General features: G+C 40.5%; 1 protein-coding gene and 1 long non-coding RNA gene across 2 annotated transcripts; one reads left to right on the forward strand and one right to left on the reverse strand.

The window, feature by feature from the left end:
- Positions 1–2,260: 2,260 nt before the first annotated feature.
- On the reverse strand, positions 2,261–20,483 carry VDAC2 (voltage dependent anion channel 2). The gene is made up of 10 exons (XM_032231736.1): positions 20,336–20,483; positions 18,350–18,411; positions 16,238–16,309; positions 13,677–13,726; positions 12,446–12,598; positions 12,309–12,361; positions 11,263–11,490; positions 9,301–9,451; positions 4,565–4,622; positions 2,261–2,814 (listed from the first exon to the last, which is right to left on the reverse strand). Exons 2-10 carry the CDS (start codon positions 18,384–18,386, stop codon positions 2,723–2,725), a joined length of 894 nt encoding a protein of 297 aa, XP_032087627.1. The 5' UTR covers positions 18,387–18,411; positions 20,336–20,483; the 3' UTR covers positions 2,261–2,722.
- On the forward strand, positions 19,603–21,701 carry LOC116518392. The gene is made up of 3 exons (XR_004256549.1): positions 19,603–20,134; positions 20,985–21,114; positions 21,473–21,701. It is a non-coding gene; the product is annotated as an uncharacterized LOC116518392 (long non-coding RNA).
- Positions 21,702–23,456: the final 1,755 nt, after the last annotated feature.

Consider the following 23,456-nt stretch of genomic DNA (forward strand, 5'->3'; position numbering starts at 1 on the left):
GTGCGTCTTATGAACTGAATGCAGCATTTTTGGCACCCCAAAACCCCCATCTTAATATAAGTGGATGTGCATAGCCTTTAGGAGGCTTGTAGAGCGCTCCTGGGGGCTGGGGAGCAAAAATGAGCAAAAAACAGACAATTTTTTGCTCATTTTTGCCTCCTCCCCCCCCCCTGCCCCCAGGAGCACTCTACAAGCCTCCTAAAAGCTATGCATGCCTTTTTTGGCAAAAAAACAAGCCTGTTTTCCCAAAAAATGGACCATTTTTTGCTCATTTTAGGGGGAGCAGTCCCCAGGAGTACTTTGCAGGTCTCTCAAACTCTCTGCATGCCCCGTTTTTCATAAAAAATGAAGCGTGCAGAGCTTGGGAGGTCTGCAGAGTACGAATATTTTTAAATTTTTTCCTCTTCAAAATCTTGGTGCGTCTTCTACTCCGGTGCGTCTTCTATTCCGAAAAGTATGGTAATTAAATCCTTTCATTGTGGCAGTGCCCGCAAACAGATTTAGAAACAGGGATGAACTGCAATGGAGGCTTTGTTACTTGCACCTCTTTCCTCTGGCCCCAGATCAAGGTTTTTCCCCTTAAGGACGTTCTCCACAAAAGCCTTGTTTCCCCTCAACTCACTTTGGGTGTCTCGTTTCGTGGCCATTTGTAAACCAGGGAGACATGAAATCAAGTTTCCTCATTAGAAACATTTCGACTATGACATTTTTTTTCTTTTACAGCTTCCTTCTTGATGCAATTTCTGAGCAAGTTTGAAATAGCCCTTTTGCACAGGCCCTGGGGCAAATTAATGTATTATTATTTCCTACGCCAATTGAGAAGCTGATTTTCTGGTTCTAAAGTTGTCTGGTAAAAAAGCCATTTTTCACACGGTTACTAAACTGTCATTTATTTGCTTTCACTTCATGTAAGGTGCAAAGCCATTCTGAGCAGGTTCATGCCTGCTGAACCACATGTCAATGTAGGCATCAGAAAAACAAACACAGCTATGGGAAATTCAGCTCATAAGTTGAAATCCCCCCCCCTTTTTTTAAAGCCTTGACATTAGAAATAAACATGGAAACAAAGTGGCTCCGTTTTAAATAGTTATATATTCCCAAACTCCATAAAGAGGTTCCTAGTTCAAAGCTTGCCTCAACCATATATGTAAATTCTAAACAGCTAGCTATTCTCAGCTCCCCAGCTCACATTCCTGCAGTAATGGGATAATGCTTAGCTACCTGTCAGTAGTGTGGCAGTGAACATTACACAACTGAATATGAAGTACTCTCATCTTTTCCCATTTAGGCAAATACACAGCAGTCTCCAATACAGAAGGCAAAACCTGGGAAGAAGATTGTGATGAAAAGGATTGGGAATTTACACAAGAATTTTTCCTATCATGGCAGAGGACTAGTATATGGAGGGCCAGTTTATAGTGCAAGTCTGAGAGGTTAATTTAAAACACAGCAATGGACCATAAAGACAAAAATTCAGGTAATAGTGAACAGAACTCGGGTTGAGTAGAGAAGTCGAAAGAAGCAGCTCAGAGCTAAATAGTGACCTAATTTGGTTTGTTCCTGATTTCAACCCTGGTTAATAAAAAGTTGGGAGATGAACTCACATGTATTTAGATCAGTACTCAGCTGCAGCTGCCCACAATTAGAGGAAAAACTAGCAATCAAGGCTTGAAAGACCTGATCACTTCTGGCCAAGGTAAGCCATTCATACCCACCATCAATTCAGGGATGGAGTCCATATTCTGTAGCTGTGGGTTAACTGAATGGCTAAAAGAACCACCAACAAATCAGTTCTTCCTTTTGCCACAAATTTACTGCTTAAGAGTCACTCTTGGCTTTGTGGGTTATATGCAGTTTGGAAGTCTCAACAGGCTAGCAAGCTAGATAATGCATGTGAACCTCTAGGCACTACACAGAAATACTTATGGTTATTTTAAAGGTATAAACTTCAGCAGAATGAACTTACCACCCCTTGTTGTGTACATGAACTCTGGGTTGAATTCTTGTGCACACCTAATCTAAATCCAAGACTCCACCAAAGCCTACAGTAGCATTGTCAAACAGTGCCCAGTTCCTCAAGAGCCCCCAGAGTGGACCTGAACTGCTTAAGCAAACTGCACTTCTTAACAGAAATACCTGAACACTGAAAACCTAAGGTGTGATGAGAACAACAGGCAGCTTTACAAGCAAATCTTACACAGGTGGGTGGGGGGTGTTTCAGCTTTACATTTCAATAACTTAACATATCTGGAGGCAGGAGCATGTGTGTGTATTTGTTTATTCATAATTCTGAATTGCCTTGGGATACCAAAAGTCATTCTAATTTAAGGTGATTTAACAAAATTGCTGGCCTCGCTTTTCAGAACATCCATTGATCCATTTGTTATTTCAATGGGCTACCATGTGTTAAAAGAAACATAACATGCACACATGTGTACAGGTTTCATAAAGTCTATTTCATTATTTGTGGGTACCGCATCCAACAGTTAAATACATTTAAATAATGTATTATGTAGTTACTGCACTAATGCAGAATTGAGAACTAGATAGAGAACCAATTTAACTAAAACCAGCTAACAAGGAACTGCCTAAATATTACAGCTCTTGTTCTAGGGCATCCCACTGAGGAGGGAAAAAAACCCCTCCAAGTCATACTGGAGTTACATTTTTAAGGCCATATTCTTCCGCTATCCCATTTTCTGCAGCAGTTTTCGTCACGCCTTTAAGCCTCCAATTCCAGGCCAAGACCAAGTTTGTGTCCACCGGCATTGATGTTCTTCCCATCGACCAGGGCAGACAGCGTGAGCTTCACACCTGCAGAGAAAGCACAATTAAAAGCAGGCTCCATCACATTTAACTTTCCCCTTAGCAGATGCTGCTGCCCAAACCTGTCAGTCTATTCCTCCCCTTCAACCTCCCAGCCTCCCCTTTTTTGGCTGTTTTTTTTCTCTTTCCATCCCTTGCATCAGCCTGGAAGTTCCTTTCATTCATTCAAGGGGCATCCCGAGAGAGAGGGAAAAAAGCAAAACTTAGTATCGCTTTGAGGATACAAAAGAATTGTTTGAAAGAATGCCAGCTCTGCGGTTATCAATAAAATATTCCCTTGCCAACATATTTACTAAGCTCTACATGCTACTTAAGGGATGTGGTGGCTCAGTGGCTAAGACGTTGAGCTTGTCCATCAGAAAGGTCAATAGTTCAACGGTTCAAATCCCTAGAGCGAGTAACTGAGTGAGCTCCCATTACTTGTCCCAGCTTCTGCCAACCTAACAGTTCAAAAGCACGTAAAAAATGTTAAGTAGAAAAATAGGGACCACTTTGGTGGGAAGATAACAGCGTTTCGTGAGCCTTTGGTGTTTAGTCATACTGGCCACATGACCACAGAGACGTCTTTGGAAAGCGCTGGCTCTTTGGCTTTGAAACGGAGATGAACACCACCTCTAAAGCCAGAAATGACTAGCACGCATATCCAGGGGAACCTTTACCTTATATACTACTTGCTGAGGATCCTGGCAGATTATCCAAAAGAATTATGACCTCAATTCACTGAAGGAGGTATATGGGACTACGTGACCAAAATATTCAGGAGACTCGGTGTTGGCTTGTAAACATGACACAACCCCAAAAAAGTGAGGAGGAAGGGCCAAAACAAAGCAGCTGAAAAATGAAATGGGCTCTTTTACACAGTTTTACAAATTTCTGAGCATGAATTGGAGCACTTCAAATTCTAAATGTTTCATGAATCATTTATTAAAAATGCAAAATTTTTGGGAAACTCTGAAGCAATGGTATTTATTGATCTGTATGAAGGGGATGAGCCGTTTAGAAATGGGAATGTAAAATTTAAATTCTTGAAAAGGCAGAGACACAAATATTTGCAATATTTTCTTTGGTCTCTTTCACAGATATAAATACTCTTGCCAATATTTACCCCATTTTGGGGGCTCTGGGGTGTGGCAGGAAACAGATCCCTCCTCCTCTCAGTCAAGAGGGAACAAGGTACTGAGCAAGATACTTCAGAAGTCCTTTGTCTTCTAAAATAAAGCAAGATTCTCTAACAGAAGAAGGGCATTCCTGTTTTTTCAGCTGTGGGTTCTCCTGCAGAGCAACTTGCACAGAAATATAATGAACTAGAGCTGTAAATAATTTTTCTGCTGCGTAAGTTCTAGAAATCATCTCAGATAGCAAAAGCTAGGTAGCAATAAACAACCATTTTAATGGTTTTAGGTGTAAACATAGAAGGACATACAGAATAGAAAGCAAAAAGGTCCTAGAAGAAAAAATATCCACTCTGCTGGGTCTTCACACAATGATGGCCCAGTTTCTGGTAATAAACAGCCTGTCTTTTTAAATACAAGGAGACCCTTCAAACAGATGGATCAATATATAGTATATTTAAGTATGAGATGCATTTAACAAGCATATTAAGCCTACGTATAAGTTAACAGTTATTTCACCTCCACATTGGTTAGCATCTACATCCAGTTTGTCAGAGCTTCTTAGAACACAGAAATTAAAAGACTGTAATAGTGAAAAGTGCAGTCTTATTTTAGCAAATATTTACCTGGCCTCAGGGACTGGGTGTAGCCAATTCCAATTAGACTAGAGTTGTTCACTTTTGTCTGCAAAGCAAAGGACAAGCACAATAACATCTTTCGTTCAATTCTATCATATTTAAACTAACCTACAGAATTCAGGGCAAAGGTTGAAATTTACCATATTTGCAAGGCACACATATAACATCACACATATTTGCTTGTTTTAGATATGCATGAATGAAGATCTGGGTATTTACATCTCATAAACTTTGAGCCAGTTAAATACCATTCTTTATCAATTCCAGCCAGTGTTATTCTTGGGCTTGTTAATAATATAATCTGGATTGGGCCAAAAACCTATTCTGAGATGTATGCGCTCAGGTTCCCATTCATTTCTATGGATATCTTTGTTCTTGTTAGCAGGAGAGTAGCATGCCTCGTGGTGTTTTATCAATGGGGGAGTTACTATTAGGTTGAAGCATGATTCTTCCCCTATTTATAGTAACATAAGTCACCAATGACGCCCTTAAAAGTCCTCAAGCAGGCTGACCAGCAAGCCACAAACATTCAAAGTTTCCAGGATAGAATTCCCAGGATGAAAATTTCTGCTTTTCCTCTGACTGTGCTTATCCTGTGGTCATGGGAATGGTTTAATCGTTTTCCAAAGCAAATTTTCTAAAACAGGAAATAGTTTGTGATATTTAGCTCCAAATGGGCAAAATATTCCATCCCCTAAACTCTCATTTTACATAGCTAGTAGTCCACTCTGAATGATTCAATCTAAAAATTAGCCAGTTTTTTTTAATTAAAGTCTTTGAATGCACAATGCAAACAAATGTAAGCAACAAACACCTCTTCTGCCTCCAAAAAGAGAGCTGAACCAAGCACAAAATAGTAGCCGATGGTTCCCACTTCAAAATACACCATAACTTTTCTTTTAAAAGAGAGTTCAAAACTCTGTTCATGTCCTTCCTCTACGTTTCCTTAAGTTGCTAATCGCAGGAGGGATGTGGTTTATGTTTGCTATTTGATTTAATAGCACACAATTAAAAAAGCCATTAACATAATGGCTCTTTGAAACAATGTAGATCAAAATAAACTTATTTGTCCCCAAAAAACGTTCAGGGGATGTTGTTCTAAATTCAGGAAGAAAGCCTTCAATCTTGACTTTATGTAACCTATGCTAATAGAACAAGACAGCCAAACTCTATAGCAGTGATGGCGAACTTTTTGTTATTGGGTGCCAAAAATGCAAGGGCGTATGCACAATAGCTTGCGTGCCAGCACCCATAATGCATGCGTGCACCCCCTCACGCGTGGCGCACTGCTTGCCTCCAAGCTGAGCTTGATATTTCCTCCAGAGGGCCAGGGGAGGCTGTTTTTGCCCACCCCAGCTCCAGGAAAGCCTCTGGAGCCTGGGAAGTGCAAAAGAATGGGTCCAATGGGTCAATCGGAAGTTCAGAAACAATCCGTTTCCAACATAAAGGGGCCTGGGAGAGGCCATTTTCGCCCTCACCAAGCTCCAGGAAAGCCTCTGGAGTCTGGGGAGGGCAAAAACAGCCTTCCCCAGACCTCCAGAAGGCCAAAAATCAGCTGGCGCGTGCTGGAGGTGACACCTCACGTGCCGGCAGATATGGCTCTGTGTGCCACATAGGTTCGCCATCACGGCTCTATACTGTATAAAGCAACCTTGAAATTCATCCTAACACCTGAACTGCAGAAGGAAATCCCAGATCCTCTCCTGACCCAACACCACCTGGCCACAATCGTAACTCTGCTTTATGTACAACCACTTCTGCTTCTTCTTTTGGACTCCAAGTCACAGGAGGAAAGCAGATACAATGGACTGCCAAAAAGACTGGTACCCCTGTTGCTCTGTAAAGGGAATGGGGAATTTGTGTTAAGTGTTCAACAGATGGTTGAACAGAACATGCCCAAGGCAGAGCCTGCAGATTTCTACCAGTCTGGCTAGCTAACTTGAATACTGTTCTCTAATTTCAGAGAGGAGGAGGGGACAGCTGAGATCCTGGTTTGGAAATAGTTACAGGCTGCAGTTTTGAAATGCTTCATAGAGTCAGGATAAACAGCCATAGGTTTTTGATGGCTAATCATCATGGCTGGCCCAAAATTCCTGACTCCTATATAAAACAGGAAAAATTATTTGCACAGCTAAAAATGGAGATGCAGACATTTAAAAAGCTCCTTTTCTATTGCTTGAATAGAAAAGTGTAAGTTTCTTACACCTTGAATTTACAATGGCAATCATGTATGTTTAATTTATATAAATTCAAAGGATAATGGCATACCTAAAGTGAGTCCATATGTCAGGAAATCTCAATTCAATGCTGCCAAACACCCGATATTTAACCATTAATTTAATCAGACATCAATAGATGCATAGGGATTAACCATGTATACACACCATTCAAAAAAGACAATAAAAAGCTAACAACAAAAAACTAAAACACATCCTTTCCAGAAGCCTACACTCACATAAGTAGAGATTTATGCCAGACAATCAACTAGAAAATGCCACAATTAAGGAATCACACCCTCATCAATACTGACAGGGTGCAAGCTATTATATATGAACAAGGAGCAAACCCCACACTCACTAACCCTGAAGTTAGCTGAAGAATGAAACACGTAACTAAACTCAGTACCAAGGACCCTGCTTAACATTTAGATGTCACTTTTATTGGTGACTGAGATTTACCAAATGTTAGAAAGATGCACAAGTGCTTTGAACAGTCATGTTCGTAATCCATATTGATTATAATTTTAGAGAAATTCATGTTATTTCCACATGACAAATATTAAGCAGGTTCAGAGCAATGTTCCCTCAATTTTATTTTCAGTCTATGTGGAAAAGTATAGTGTTTGAGCAGCACATTTTCATGCCTGAGTACCTGCATTTTTTTCACATTTGTCACCCAAGACAACAACGAAATCAATGTTATTTGAAACTCAAAGTTATGTTTATTCCAGGTACCCGCTTAATTAAATGTGTTCTACAATATCAGTATCATAATACTGAAAGTCTGCAATATTAAAATACTTGTATAATGTTCCTTTCCTCTGTGAGCTATTCGCAAGTTAGTGGAGAAGGTTTGTTGTGGGCCACAACCTCTGAAGGCAAGCTCTTCCATTGGTTGATTGTTTTCACTGTCAGAAAATTTTTCATTTCTCATTTACGGTATCTTAGGCTGAATCGCTCCTTGATCAGTTTCCATCCATTATTTCTTGTGTGACTTTCAGGTGCTTTGGAAAAAGGGTTGACCCTCTCCTCTGTGACAGTCCCTAAATATTGGAACACTGCTATCATGTCACCCTGGGCCTTCTCTTCTCTTTCTGCAACCGTTCTTCATATATTTTAGCCTCTAGTCCCCTAATCTTCCTTGTTGCTCTTCTCTGCACTGTTTCTAGAGTCTCAACATCTTTTTTATAGTGTGATAGCCAAAACTGGATGCAGTATTCTAGGTGTGGCAGTCTTACTGAGGCTTTATAGACTGGTATTAGTACCTCACATGATATTGATTGAATCCCCCTGTTAATGCAATTTAGGATTGCATTGGTGTTTTTGGCTGCTGCCCCCCCAAAAAAATAATAATATGGAAAATACTATTTTGATTATATGCAGGGCCCTGGTTATTAAAGTATTAAATGTCTGACTATTACTAGTTGTCACAACTATGAGACACATTCATATTTATCTATTTGACATTCTCAGGAATAAATCAGTTGATGAAGACAACCTTGCATTTTAACATTAAAAGCAGGACACATTCATACTATCTGTAATCTTCTGCCTATATTTTTCAGTGTTCAGCATTTGCTGAAGATACAATTGATAAAGCAGAAGGCCCAAGGGAGGCCTCTGGGGATCAGGCTTCTGGCTGGTGGGAGACGTTGAAGGAGTGGGAGGGGGAAGGGACTGGTGCTGGTGGAGGAAGCGACGTGGCGGGGAGGAGAAAAACAAGCTCGGTGGGGCTGCGCGGATGCTGAACGCTGCAGAAGGACGGGGCTCTTTAACTCTCCCTCTCCTCTCAACAGTGACCTTGCCTGCCTTCTCGCGTCATCCCCTGCCGTCCTGCCTTCCGGGTCAGAAGGGGTGTGTTTGTGCCTATCTGTGTGTCTGTATGCTGTTGCTGCCCAACTTGTGAGTCACGAAAGGAGGAGCCAGGTAGCTCGCCTGCCCACGGTCCCAGTTTCTTTTTGCGCTTGGGCCTCTTGGTGGCGCTCTTCTCCAGAATGTTTACTGCCTGGCCTGGCTGTCCGAAGTGACATTACAAATCACTGCGCGGCAGTTGGAAACTGCTGCGCAGCGTTTTCTTGTCACCTGCGCAGCTTAGAGGGAACATTGGTTCAGAGCAGAGATAAGAAAATGAAGCAAGGAACTTTGTTTTACAAAATAATCCCAAATCATACAGAGGAGACAGATCTCCACCATCAATAATCGAGAGCCAAGCCCACAGAAAAACCCACAATTGTTTGTAAAACCCCAAGGTTTCCAGATACTAAATCTATGATTCAGTCCTTGGGCTTTTAAAGCTTTGTATTCAAATATCTCAAACTTACAAAGCAAGGTTGGGGAAATACACAAAATCAAGCACAAACCCTGGATGAGAAAGGCATACTGGCTACTTCACACCAGACTGGGATCTTTTAAATGTGAATTAAAGAGGAATCAATAAAGGAGAACATTTGTAGGTCAGGGTTGAAATGAGGAATTTAGCACTGGGGTTGCAATCAGTTTACTTACAGAAATGGATGCAGTAGGATCCAGCTGATATTTTGCTGCAATTCCAAAACGAGTGCTATTGGTGCCAGATACCCAGTTAAGATTTATGGCAGTTTCAAGGTTCTCGCTGACCTTCTGATAAATGGAGCCACCAAATTCTGACCCATCATTGCTGAAAAATATTTTAGCCACAAAAGGATATGATAAAACAAAACAAATTCAAATGAAAGAGTACCCATAATTTCCCATCTACCATACTTTTCCTCCCACTAAGCTTTGGGGAAAAAAAGATACTGACAGAATCTTTCCTAAGCAGTTTATAAAAGCTGTTTTGGAATATTAAGTACAGTAATGCTAGTTTCCTAGAAAGTCCATATAGATATGTGTCAAATATAGATCTATATTGCGAGGTTTTGCCAGAAAAACTGACAGCAACAAAATAACTGCACACAAACAAATGCAAACAGGATGGGATAGAAGTACTTTCTATAGTCTACACATATGTAAAACAGGAAAAAGAAGATGACTTTTCAAAGAAACAGCTCTGCAAACATTCATCTCATGATTATGTCAATGCCATGGACTTGTCCAAATATGTACAAATCCATAAAATGCATAATCATTGGGAGTAAAGCCCAAAGACATACCGTGTTTTCCCCCAAAAAAGGCCACGTTTTATTTTCTTTTGATCCCCGAAAAAACAGCTAGTCCTTCTTTTTGGAGGGTTCTAATTATTGACTCACCTCACAGCAGTGGCACCGACAGCCCCGCCCAACAGGAGCCTGCTGCTGACCCATTTTTCTTCTGCCACTTGCCACCACTTGCACACATCGCCTTGGCCCCTGTTTTGCTTTTTAGATGCCTGCCGGAAGGCAGCTGCAGCCAGTAACAGAGCTCCAGATATGGAGGGTGATGCATGTGAGTGGCGGCAAGCGGCAGAAGAGGCAGCCACAGAAGAAGGCAAGGCCTGGTAAGTAAAGCAGCGCCACTCCCCCATCCCCATCCACCCTAGCTTATTTTTTACGTGGGTGCCTCACACCACCACCTGCACCCCGGGGTGGGTGGGGCCTTAGAGCTAATTTTGTGGACAGGGCTTAATTTGATTGCATGCGCTCAAAAACATGATAGGGCTTCTTTTCAAGATGGGACGTCTTTTTGGAGAAACACGGTATATACACTAGAAATTAAATATAACAATGTTTTCCTTGTACAGAAAGTTATGAGCTCAACCTGTTAGTTTTTTAGGTAAAAATACCCTTATTTTCTGGAGGAACCCTTTACTCTTATCAAAGTAGCTGAAATTGCTGTGTACGTGTTTATTTGTCCAAATATAAAGGCTTCAACTGTTCAGGGGTTTCTATGCAGTGTATAAATATATCCATCAAATGAACAAATGTATAAAATTGGGCCAGAGTAACTTAAAAATATGAAGAATTAATAAAAAATATGGTTCAATATTTAGGCCTTGACATTCACAAAAGCAAAATATCAATTTTAGTTTATTTCAAGGTTTGGTTACGATGACGTGGAAAACTGCAGTTTGCTACTTAATAGAGTTAAAGTGCCAACTGCAATTGATACTCCAATTTCTTTAAAATGTGTGTCATTTCTCTTTTTAAAAATCCAGAAGTGGTCCACAATAAAGCTTCAGTTTGAGATAAAAACTAAAGATCCCTTATAAAACCAAACCACACAACAGGATTTCCCATGCTTTATTTAGCTTCCCTGACTGACAGAAGGAAATCAGCCAACTTCTCTGTGTTTCTGGATAACACACGAGAACAGGGATTGTGATTTAATTCACTTAACTTACTAATTGTAATGTTGATCACTCTTTCTAATAATTAAGTATTCAGCAATTAACCCCCATGTACTATAGGAATACTCAAGATATCAGCTTCAGCAAATTGACCTTACTTCGCCAAGAGAAGAGGTTTAATTCTCTGGTTGTCTTTTGTGAATAGCAATATGGTTTAAACTTACACATTGGTATGCAATTGGAAATCTCCGGTCTTGTAACCCACAGAGAAGTTATTTCTTGTCAACTTGGATTTGGCACTATCAAAAGTCATCTGGTAACCAGCGAGCCAGCCCTCATAACCCAAGACAGCAGAACCATGGATGGCCGGTCCAGCAAAATCAAAGTCAACGTCACACCCAAGATTTATGCATTCACGCTTATAAGCAGATTTGATTTTGCCACTTTTCTTTCTGCAAAGAAAAAAAAATCTAAAGTAAGATTTATTTTCCCGTCTGATGTAAAATATCCACATCTTATTTTTAGCAGAGAAATAAGAAAAGGCCAGCTAGATCTCTTCTGAGTTGTGGACAAATAAGACAGAACTGCCATCAAAAATGCAATGGCGTCAATGTCCTTAAGGAACAAGAAGGAGGAAAAAAATGTTTGCTCAATGCCAGAACCTTGCTATGTCTACAGGAAAAAAATTAAAACGGAAGAGAGTTCCATCCAGTTGTCACAATCAATTGAGCAAGCTGGATCAAGCAAGTGATTCAACGAACAAATCTAGACAAAACTGCACATCATTTATATAATATAAAAATAAATATGTACTATTTCTCTCCATAAGCCAGGCAGTACTAAAAACAAACAAAAAATGTGAATATAAGAATGATCCTGCACATCGACCCAAAATGTAGAAATCAAAGCAATTCAAACAGGCTTCTTTCCTTTTTCTTTTAAGCCAAGAAAAAATGCACCATTACATTTTATACCTACTTCTAGAAAAAGGAAACTGGGTATTTCCACTGGATGTAGACATTTTCAGGAGTTAACAATGTCAGCTATGCATGATAAGGCATCACTGTCTTGGATCAACTAGTTTCTGACACAAATTCTATTTCCGCTTCAGAAAGCAGGCACTAAGCCATATAGCCACCCATTGTATGAACATGATTTTAACCCTGTCATAAATAACGAGCCACTAACATTCTTTTCAAATCTTCTTTTTCTCAGTTGCAGGTCTCCTACCTGGAATGTGTCAAGATAGAGTAAACAGGAGAACACTCACCCAGTGTTTGGCGAGAAAGTTGTATCAAATGTTAACTTCAAACCTTTGGCAATCTAGTTTAGGAGAGAGAAAAAGTTAGCTAGGAACTATCTGTATTTTCTCTGTAATTTCTCCTTAAATCTTCAAACGTAAATTACCTGGTCTTCAATTGCCATTTCTGTTCCCAGAGTATTGTCTGTGTTCCATTTTTCTGTGAAAGTCACACCATATTCAGCCCACTTGTATTTGGTCTCCAAGCTTCCATTCACTTTCCCTGTATCTGTGTTTGATGAGCCAGATGTTGCGAATTCCTAGCAAAGCAAGAGACACAAAGGAAAAAGGAGACATATTTTACTAATAGTTCCGATTCAATTCCATTTTATTTCAGCATCTTTTATTACAATTCAGTAACCAATTTGGAACAATCAGGTACTCTATATTCAAATAATCCTGTCAAATGCAGAGCAGAAAAGAGTCAGGATGGGACCAAGGAGTCATGACTCTAAACCAGAGTTTGGCAGTTGAAGAATGAGCTCAGTAAAATCCTCAGGATCATCACGCTACATCTTTAACCAGTAATCTCTGGTTCATGTTTGAAATAAAATGTGATGTATTTTCCCCTACTTTTTAAAACAATGGTAATTTTTGGTCCGTATATGTAATGCAATGTGATTTATTTCGTCCAACAGAACTGTGGACAAATATCAGAAGTTTCTGAGGACATAGGCAACATGCAGGTTTAAAGCTTGTGCAAGCTCTTTCTTATAAAAAGCATTACTATACATCTGAATAGTCACTTTACAGAAGCTCAATTATATGGGGCCCAATTTAAGATTTATAATAGTAAAAATCAGTAACGATAAACATCCTGGCTTAAATTAAGATTCTCTCTCAACCATGAGTTGGAAAATAAGAAAAATGTTCCATAATCTATTACTGGATTGCTCTAACTGCAATTCAATTGGTGCCAATAACAATGCAGCTCATCCTCCAGATTTGTGAATATTTCAAATTATGAGCAGCTTTAATTTGCCCCATTAGAACACTATTCAACTAAGATTAGTGAAGACTGGGAAGATCCATAAAGGAGGATGAGAAATGGACCCAGAGCACACTTTCTGACACAACAGCATAGGTCAAGTAACATGATCTTTCCCTTTCATTTCCATCCATCTGGACTGTCTCATTCTAAAGGAAAATGGGGAGGGGAGGACCAACAGAATACCCTGGGGAATTAATTTTAGTCTCTCGTATTCCTAGAGGTTTCTTGAAAGCTGCTTCTCACGTTTAAATTCTTCTGACTAGAGTTCAAGTGTCCCCTTTCAGGATAAAAGATAAATCTGTTTACAACCTAGCCATTATTATTTGCTATTACAGTTAAGTACTTACTACTCCACTTGTGGATTTAGTTTTCACATCCAATTTCACCAGGCCAAAACCTTGACAAAATAAAATTGAAGTTAATACACCAATCTTTCAAATAATTAACACCGTAGCCAAGTATTAACTTTAGAAATTTCAGTATCGTCATTGGTTCACTACCGACATTGTAATGGAGCTCTGATTTTAGAGCTGTACACAGAAACACAAACACACAGATATTCTAACCAATAAATAGAAGATTTAAGATACTTGATATCCTATTTTCTTTTCAACTTCAAAACTCCTTCCAATGTACAGGTGATACTCGAAAAATTAGAATATCTCCTGGTAGACGGCTGCATTGACTCTGGTCTTAATGAAGCACAGTGGTCCAAAGTCCTGTTGCTCAGTGGTCCAAAGTCCTTTTTTCTGATGAGAGCAACTTTTGCATCTCATTTGGAAACCAAGGACCCAGAGTATGGAGGAAGAATGGAGAGGCCAATCAAACACAGTAATCCCCACGGTCATTGAACCAGTTGATTTTGGAGCACTTCATGCTTCCTTCTGCAGACGAGCTTTATGGGGATGCTGACTTCATTTTCCAGCTGCCCACACTGCCAAAAGCACCAAAACCTGGTTCAATGACTGTGGGATTACTGTGCTTGATTGGCCAGCAAACTCGCCTGACCTGAACCCCAGAGAATGGGGCATTGCCAAGAGAAAGATGAGATACATGAGACCGAACAATGCAGAAGAGCTGAAGCATCCTGGTCTTCCATAACACCTCAGCAGTTCCACAGGCTGATAGCTTCCATGCCTCGCCGCATTGAGACAGTAATTGCTGCAAAAGGGGCCCAAACCAAGTACTGAGAACATATGTATGCTTATACTTTTCAGAGGTCTGATATTGTTCTATGTACAATCCTTGTTTTATTGATTGCATGTGATATTCTAATTTTCTGAGATGGTGGATTTGGGGTTTTCATGAGCTGTACACCATAATCATCACAATTATGACAAATCACAGCTTGAACTATCTTGCTTTGCATGTAATGAGTTTTATCTCATATATTAGTTTCACCTTTTAAGTTGCATTACTGAAATAAATTAACTTTTGCACAATATTCTAATTTTTCACCTATAGCTAAGGGAATAAGCATTTCACTGCTATTTCTTTTTGAACTGGCAGACACATCTAGAGTTTTAAGAGCGTTATCACCGACACTTGTAAAATGGGTGCAGAAGTTGTGGCTAGGCCCAGACTTATTTATAAGGAACTTGATGCATTATAAAAAAAACTCCCTACTGTTATAGCTTAAAGTTGTGTTTTTTTAATTGGGTAGCATACCCACTATTATATATTTTAAGGGTGCCTGTGGGGCCTCCACAATATATGTATATTACGCATACTGTACATTGGCAGCATACACATTTCCATTTATATATTTTAAATTAATTTTAAAGCAAAACAGATGAAGTAAGGATTCTGGCAAACATTGAGGAAGGTTTTCATGGGAATCAGATTACTTAATTCTTCTCTACCTGCTGACAGCTACCCTGTATAGACAGGCTAACATGCAGATGCAAATGCTTTTAATAGCCCAGTGAAGACAGCTGTCTCCACATTGCATCATTAAAAACATTTCCATTTAACAACAGATGTATATAAACTCTACCCAAAAAAAAGTCCCTCTAGGGCTCAATGATATTTGGAGATTTCTTTATCTTCCTCCCTTCTGTCAGGCTAAACATGTCATTCACATAGAGATCTTTGAACATTAGGAATCTCACTATCAATTTTTTTTAAGAGAAACAGATCAGTTTTCCATTCTCTGTGTACTACTTACACTATATTCAGGCAAATCATATTTAGTTCTTATTTGTTAAATTGTTGTGACATAAAGCAGCTGTAGAGTGCAACGAACTGAAAAATTCAAGTTCGATCTTCTGTCAAATGGTATTTGGATCTCAAATGCTACTTTTTCTTGTAACCAAATAACTGGCATCTTCCTCCTGCATTACAAGGGCCAAGAAAAATTGATGCCACTTTGCCTACTTCCACTTGGTAGTTCAAGAACCTCACCCCTCTCCTCCTCCAGTCAACACAAAAGGCAACCCCTGGGCCCACTAGTGGACCATGAGTTGTGTGCAACCAAGCCGTGAAAACAGTGGGCGAGTGCGCATCCATTTGCATGAATGACTGGTGTGTGTGCACGCTACTCGCACAGATGGAGAAATCCAACAACCCAGTTTTTCAGAACACTAAATTGCTACAATGTTAGGTTTCCTAAATTCCCACTGGTTGACTATTACAATCAAAATAATTTCTGTTTTCTTCTGATCCTGCATAGAACTTCTCTATTCTAAGAATGGCAAATGTTATTTTGAAGTAAAAAGGCAAAACAATCAATCTTTATCCAAAACATATTGAGCACATCAGTTATGAAAATTCAGTGGCAACTACAGAGAGAAAAAAGAACTGAGTAATATGGATTAGGGTTTATTGACAACAACAGCATAAAACCAGTATTATCTTAGGGTCAAGACAATTCTCTATTCAAATATTCTTCATAGACAAAGATGCATACCAAATCCTTTGTTGAAGATGTCTCGGGCAGACTTGCCAAGGTCCGCATAGGCTGGTGGAACAGCCATTGGCGCTATGGAAACATAATAATGAACAGGTTAATACTGCAAAAAAGAGAACAGACAGGACAATTATTTGTATGCTAATTCACAAACATTAGCCTACATATTTTAAAAAGAAAATTTGTTTCAGATGCAGCAAAATGGCCTTGTTAGTAGTCCAGCATCCTCTATTTTTCACTACTAGGAACTACAGATTAATATATTCAAACCAACATCCCAGATAATCAAGCCATACTTTTCCAGACCAATATGTTTGGGCATTTTTTTCAACTGCAAAGAAAGGCATATTTAGCTGGCTGAAGCTTTTTCCAGATCTTGAAAACAAATGCAGATTTATTCACATAATACCAGTGAAATCCAATATTCTCTTGACTTACAAAGTTTGTATAGTAAGAAATCTACTTTTTCACTCATGAATCTGAGCTATATAAAGAAGCAATAAAGAACATTTTAAATCACAGACAAAGAAATTAGCTGCAATGTTATTAAACTTGCAATACAAGTCTAATGTTATATTTAGGATGCATATATTTTAAGTACACATCTGTTCTTCAAATCCTAAAATGCAGATATTAAAACATTACTTCCCCACACATCATTTATTTTTAAGCACAACTTAAAATCAAGCTAATTGCTTTCTACTGAGCAACTAATAAGATTACACACAAATCAGCAAATTTCCCATTCCACAAGGAGTTTAAAATTCAGTTAATGTTTTGACCGATTCAATAGAAGAGAATATCTGTAGCTCAGGCTTGAACTATGGGATCCTTAGTGCTCTCTCAGCTTGGTTGATTCCTTGAACATTTCATTACCCAACTAGGTAACATCATCAATGAGAGCTAGCACTGATTATGTTACCTAGTTGGGTAATGAAATGCTCAAAAAATCAACCAAGCTCAAAGAGCATCAAGGATCCCACTGATACAAATTTAAAATAAACTCCAAACACCAAGGACAAAAAATAGTTTAAAAAGAAATGTCCTCCAGTTCCAAGGGCTTACAACCAACTTAAATTCAGTTTAAATTCCAAAAGTGCTTTGGAGCACACCTTGGACTGGGAATATAGCTCCTGCCCACAACTTTTTAAAGTAGCCACATCTTCTTCAAGTATCATGTAATTGTGGAAAGCAGCCATGGAATCCCAGGAAAAAACACCTTTTAATGAATGGCAGACAGGTATAATATTTATGTTCTTGCACTCTCCAAAGCACCTTTTTTTAACTATTTCCAAATCAACATATAGCCCTACAAATAATTTTGTGACATAACAATTCAACCTATACATCCACTTAGCAGTATTTATATTTTCTAGCAAGTACTATAAAAATATTGGTTCTATTTTCACATTTAAATGGAATGCATTTTCATATCCTAATTTTATTTCTTAGGAGATAAGAGACTAAATAATGAGTTCAATAACCTTAAGAGTAATTCATGACCAGCACCTTCCACAAATGAAAAGATACTTTCTTTTCTCTTTGCCTTTCTGTCACCACCCTCAAATGTTTCCAGTTGACTGGTTTATAAAATGTATATTTCCAAGCAAAAAACACAATCTGCCCAATTAGATAATTACAAAGGAATTAGAGAAGCAGCTGTACTTCCTTATTTTGAATATGTATTACTTGTAGAAACAGAAAATTAAAGAGAAAAATCATTTAGAAACCTCAAATCTAAGCCCAAAGGCTAGAAAATGTAATTAAAACTTAAAGTAGTTAAATTACATAATTATGTTCCACCTTTCCCTGAAGTTCTTTTTAATATCTCCATCTCATCTTAAAAGTGCTCGTAAAGAACTGTTAGAAAAGTTCATATGCATCTACAACTTTAAATATTAAAATAGATCATACTGAGGAACAGACATTACAGAAAATTCCTTTAAAGTACTCATTTAAGATGGGTCTAGATTTGTTTTGAATAACTAAATTAAACTAAGAATTACCCCTCTATTAGATATCAGTCTTCCCTCCAAACCTCTACATAGCTTATAAAATGATTAGTTAAAATGGTTACTTCAACATCCTTCTGATAACTCTTTCCCTACTTACGTCTTGGTGGGCGCTGACATGCTGGATTAAAATTCATAGCTATTTAGTCCAATTTACAGTATCTACAAAATGGGGAAGGGGGAGATTACATCAAAGTTAAGGTTAGTGTCTCTTACAGATCATTTCAACAGTTGTATTGTTTTAAATAAAATTTCATTGTTACAATTGAAAATATTTGTGTAACTCTATTTATAAGCCAAGCACCCTTGTTTGGGGAACCTGCCTCAGCCTTTGCAGAAACCAAGAGGCTGTTTTAGCTTTGTGTATATCCAGGTAGTCCTCGATTTACCACAGTTCACTTAGTGACTGTTCAAAGTTACAATGGCACTGAAAAAAGTGACTTATGACCATTTTTCACACTTAACTTCTGCAGTATCCCTATGGCCATGTGATCAAAATTCAAACACTTGGCAGCATTACTTAATGACCTTTAGTGTCCCAAGGTCACGACTTTTGTGACTTTCTGACAAGCACAATGAATGGAAAAGGCAGCTTCACAGCAACTGGGTTACCAGCTTCTCAAGTGCAATGATTCACTTAATGACCGCAGCAAGAAAGGGGGCAAAACTCACTTAACCAATGTTTCAGCCTAGCCACAGAAATTCTGGGCTCAACTGTAGTCGCAAGTTGAGGACTACCTGTCTTATGTTTTCTCAGTAGGAATAAAACAAAGAATAGAGTAACAATAAAATGTGTACATAAAGGAGGGGGGGAGGAAATTGCCTCAAACACCCAACATTAAACATATACACAATTAAAAGACTGGGGGGCAGTATGTGTGTGTATACATGTATGTGTACGTATACACACACACACACACACACATATATGACCATTTATTTATTTTAAATTTATATATATATATATGTATATATGTATGTATATATATATATGTATATATATATTTATATATATAAAATACACGTATAATATAGACACATACTAATACTTTATTATTAAAGTATTAGTATGTTTGTACATTGCATGTGTATATTATATATTATATATTTTATATATATATATATATATATATATATATATATATATATATATATATATATTAGATTTTTTACAACCCCTGGTAAGCCCCAATTATGGGAGGAAGCTAACTGCTTCCATCATCTGTCCTTCGGCTCGTCACAAGAGTCCATCACGACAGAAACCCAATATTTTTACTGTTGCCTTTGTTATATTTGTGTGTTTTTTTTAATTTGTGCTGATAAATAAATAAATATATATATATATATATATATACACACACACACACACACACACATACATATATTCACACACATATACACACACGCACATTAATACTTTAAATTAATACTGAGGATGAGTTTAATAGTGAAACCCAGGCAGGGGAAATGAGGCCAGTATTCCTGACCCTCAGCATATATTACCTGCCTTCCCCCACCTACCTCCCACCCAAAATTAAGGTGAGAGCCCCCTAGCCCCGTCCAGTTCCTCCTTACCCCCCGCACCCGCGAGGGTAGCCACGAGGAAGCCCCGGCGAGGCAACGCCCCAGGGAACCGCCTTGCTCTAAACCCCTCCCCGGGGCCCCGCGGTTCCTTTCTTGGAGGATCTTCCCCCATCTACCACTTCCCACCCCCAGGCTTTGTGAGGCGGCCTCTTCTTCCTCTCGGGCGAAGGCGTTCGACGCCGGCCATCATCTCTTCCCACCCCACCCCACCCCAGGCTGCCACGTTCCGGGCGGCTCCAGCGCCTGCGACCCGTCTCCTCACACGCCACCCACCCCAGGGCATGGAAGTATGGGGGGGGAGGTAGGTGGGTGGGCGGGCGGCCTGGCCCACTCCGCAGGGCTGTTTTTCAGGAGGGGCCGGAGAGTCTTCGAGGGGGGAGGGGGGAGCCGCCGCCACCGCCTCTGCGCCGCGAAATGTCACGAGAGAAAAGCCCCCCCTCTCTTTTCCCGGCGCCGTTACCGTGGCAACGGCGAGGCCCGGCGCCCCTGCGGGCCTCCTTACCTGTCTGGGCAGGGAAGGGGCGAGGAGGGAGCCTCTCTCTCTCTCACGCTCTCTCAGCCAGGCGCGCACGCACCGTCGCCGATTCCACTCGAAGGCCGCGCTGGAGGGCGAAGTGAAGGAGACGCCGCGCGCCAAGACCTCCCTGCCAAACCGCGGGGCGGGGCGGGGGGAAAGGGGGCTGCCCCGTTCCACGCCTGATCGAACCCTCCTCTCCCCGCGCCGCCCGCTCGGCCTCGCCGCCCTTCCCGGGAAGACGCGAGCTTATCGAAAGCGGGAAGGAGTCGAGATCCCACTAAGCCGGAGGGGAAAATATAGAAAGAGCGGAGGGAGTAGTCTCGTCCAGTCAGGCACCAATTTAGACAGCCCCGGCTGAGGGGCGCGAGGAAGAGGGCGGGGCTCTGGGTGGGAAGAAAGTGGGAGGTTGGGGTGGAGAGGAGGAGAGAAAGTGGCCCAGGCTAGTCGGAAGCCAGTGCGCATGCGCTGGCAGAGGCGATTTCGGGGTGGGGGGGTGCTTGAGGCAGGTGGTGCGGGATCGTGCCATTTGCTGAGCGCTTTGTGGCGTGTTTTTTCTTTATAAATAAGCCTGGATGTTATTATCGCGCGGCATGCATAATGTTATTTAATGATTCTCAAATATTTGTTCTTGCAGTTGCAGTTGAAATGCAGGAAAGAAAAAGACGGTTAAAAGGCAGGTTTATGCAGCCAGAGCCCTGTACATTGCCTTAGGACTTCCGAGAGATGAGGTTGCAAAAAAAAATAAAAAATCCACAAAAATGCAGGTGTGTCCAGTGAAATGAAAGATCAATGCTGTTAGATTAATTTTTAATTTATTTATTTTTTCAAGCACATATAAGATAACATATAAGTATAAACTTGATTATGAATACAGGAAATGGATACAATAAATGGGGACAGTAGGACAGGGAAACTAGGCACATTGGTTCCCTTATGCCCTAATAGAGACTGACATGCCTTCTATCAGGTGTTGGAGAGTGCCAAAATATGCAAAATGATAGCCATGGTTTTGCAAACAAACCCCCCCCCCCCCCGCCTTTATTTATACATGTATAAAGGAGGCTTTTGCCTGTGCAAACAGGCTGAGGCTTCAAACAATGATGCACATGCATTCCTTTGCAGATTTTGGCACTCCCTGCGGATGCCACAGCCTCCAGGAAAGATCAGAATCTGGATTCGCTTTCGAGTCTGTGGAAGGCAAGTTAATGGAGGAACACCGCTTGCAGAAGGAAGTTATTGCAGTGCAAAAGGGTAGGGGGAAAAACTGGTATATCTCTCGAGTCCAGAGTCCTCCACTCCTCTGCTTGCGACAAAATATCTTATGCCACCAGGCTTGAAATTTTGGGCTTGGACAACCTAGAATTACGCCGCCTACGGTCTGACCTAAGCGTAGTACATAAAATTACTACAATGTTCTACCTGTCAATGACTACTTCAGCTTCAACCGCAACAACACATGAACTCACAATAGATACAAACTTAAGGTAAACCACTCCAAACTTGATTGCAGAAAATACGACTTCAGCAACAGAATGGTCAATGCCTGGAATGCTCTATCTGACTCCGTTGTAACAACCTGAAACCCCCATAACTTTAACCTTAGACTGTCTCCTGTTGACCTCACCCTATTCCTAAGAGGTCTGTAAGGGGCATGCATAAATGCACCAATGTGCCTACCATCCCTGTCCTTAACAACCCCATTTATTCATATCCCTTTCATGTATTCATAATTTGTATGTACTTATATCTATTATCTTATATACATACTTGACAAAACATATGAACCACTCTAATATTTGCAAGCTGGACAATGGAAGAGCTCAGTAAGGGAGGCTGTCTGTCAGTCTGGTTCACAAGCACCCTGGGCCAAGAGCCACATGATCAGCAACAGGAGACCCATCACAGATAAGAGAAGCAAGCCAAAGGAAACATTTTCTTGGTAAAACCAAAGTGGGGAAAATGAAATGCGAGATATTCTACCACTCCCAGTGTTAAACAAGATAACCTAACAGGAGACAGGCTTCATCTCTTCAGGTCTGCAGAGAAGCCTAGGTTATGCAAAGCAACCACAAATTGCTTTAATCTGTACTTCAGGATGAAGAGTGTCACAGGAGCACCTCTGAGTGCAATCTTTCGCGGGATCATTTGCATTGATCGGAATTAAAAAGAGTGATGGTGAAGAGAGGAGGAGAAGAACACTGTATTCCAGGAGATAAGGAGGCAACTCAGCCCAGATATTATGGGAGAGAAAGAGGGAGAAGACAGCCCCTCCATAATAGTTTACAGAATATATGGCAAATTGACAATGCAGATGATGGAGTCCTCAGCCTGGCAAAGTTTTATCTTTACCTGTGAAACAATACAGAACTCCACTTGGAAGAATTGCCGTGTGTCATTCTTGGTTTGGGGCCTGGAACAAAGGAACTTACAAACCCCAACCCAGTGGTAGAGTTGGAAATATCCTTGCATATCATATTGCTGAAACACACACACTACACACTGTGCCAAGAGGAAGATAAGCAATGTGTCACTACAAGATATCCCTCGGGGTCAGGGTTGAAATCCCCCTGGTTCGGCCAAAGTAGTAGGGACGATTGTCCTTTGTTCTGTGAACCAGTAGTTTTTAAAAAAAGATTACGAGGATCGTGCGGCTCAGCTTTGAGCCGCGCAATCATCAGAAGATTTTTTCCGCTTTTAAAAAAAAGGGGGGGGGGAAGGTGGCCATGCCCACCCAGTCACATGACACCCCCCTACACCAAGCCATGCCTACAGACCCGGAGGGGGCGGGATTAGATTTCACCACTGCTCGGGGTGCAACCAGTCATTCAGCAACCATTCGGAGTTACGATGGCACTGAAAAGACATGAACTTGCATCCCATCTTGGTCGTCCCCACAACTGCAGTTCAGGTGCTCGGCACCCGGCACACACTAACCACAGCTGCAATACCTTCTGGTCGCATAATTGCCCTTACAATAGGGGTGTCAAACTCAAGGCTAGGGGTCTGGATCCTGCCCACGAGGTGCTTAGATCTGGCCTGCAAAGCTGCCCTGGAAACTGTGAAGGACCGGCCCATGGGGCTTCTGCCAGCAAAAACGGAGGTTGGG

This window comes from Thamnophis elegans, chromosome 15 (genome assembly GCF_009769535.1).
Source record: "Thamnophis elegans isolate rThaEle1 chromosome 15, rThaEle1.pri, whole genome shotgun sequence".
Taxonomy (NCBI): domain Eukaryota; kingdom Metazoa; phylum Chordata; class Lepidosauria; order Squamata; family Colubridae; genus Thamnophis; species Thamnophis elegans.

What these genes read in the sequence shown, in the direction of transcription:
- VDAC2 (XM_032231736.1), bottom strand. Translation starts at nt 18,386, where the DNA reads ATGAATTTTAATCCAGCATGTCAGCGCCCACCAAGAC. An exon ending in TTCCAATTGCATACCAATGT is followed by an intron (nt 9,452 to 11,262) that starts GTAAGTTTAAAC and finishes AATATTTTTCAG; the next exon opens with CAATGATGGGTCAGAATTTG. An exon ending in ATCCTACTGCATCCATTTCT is followed by an intron (nt 4,623 to 9,300) that starts GTAAGTAAACTG and finishes TTTGCTTTGCAG; the next exon opens with ACAAAAGTGAACAACTCTAG.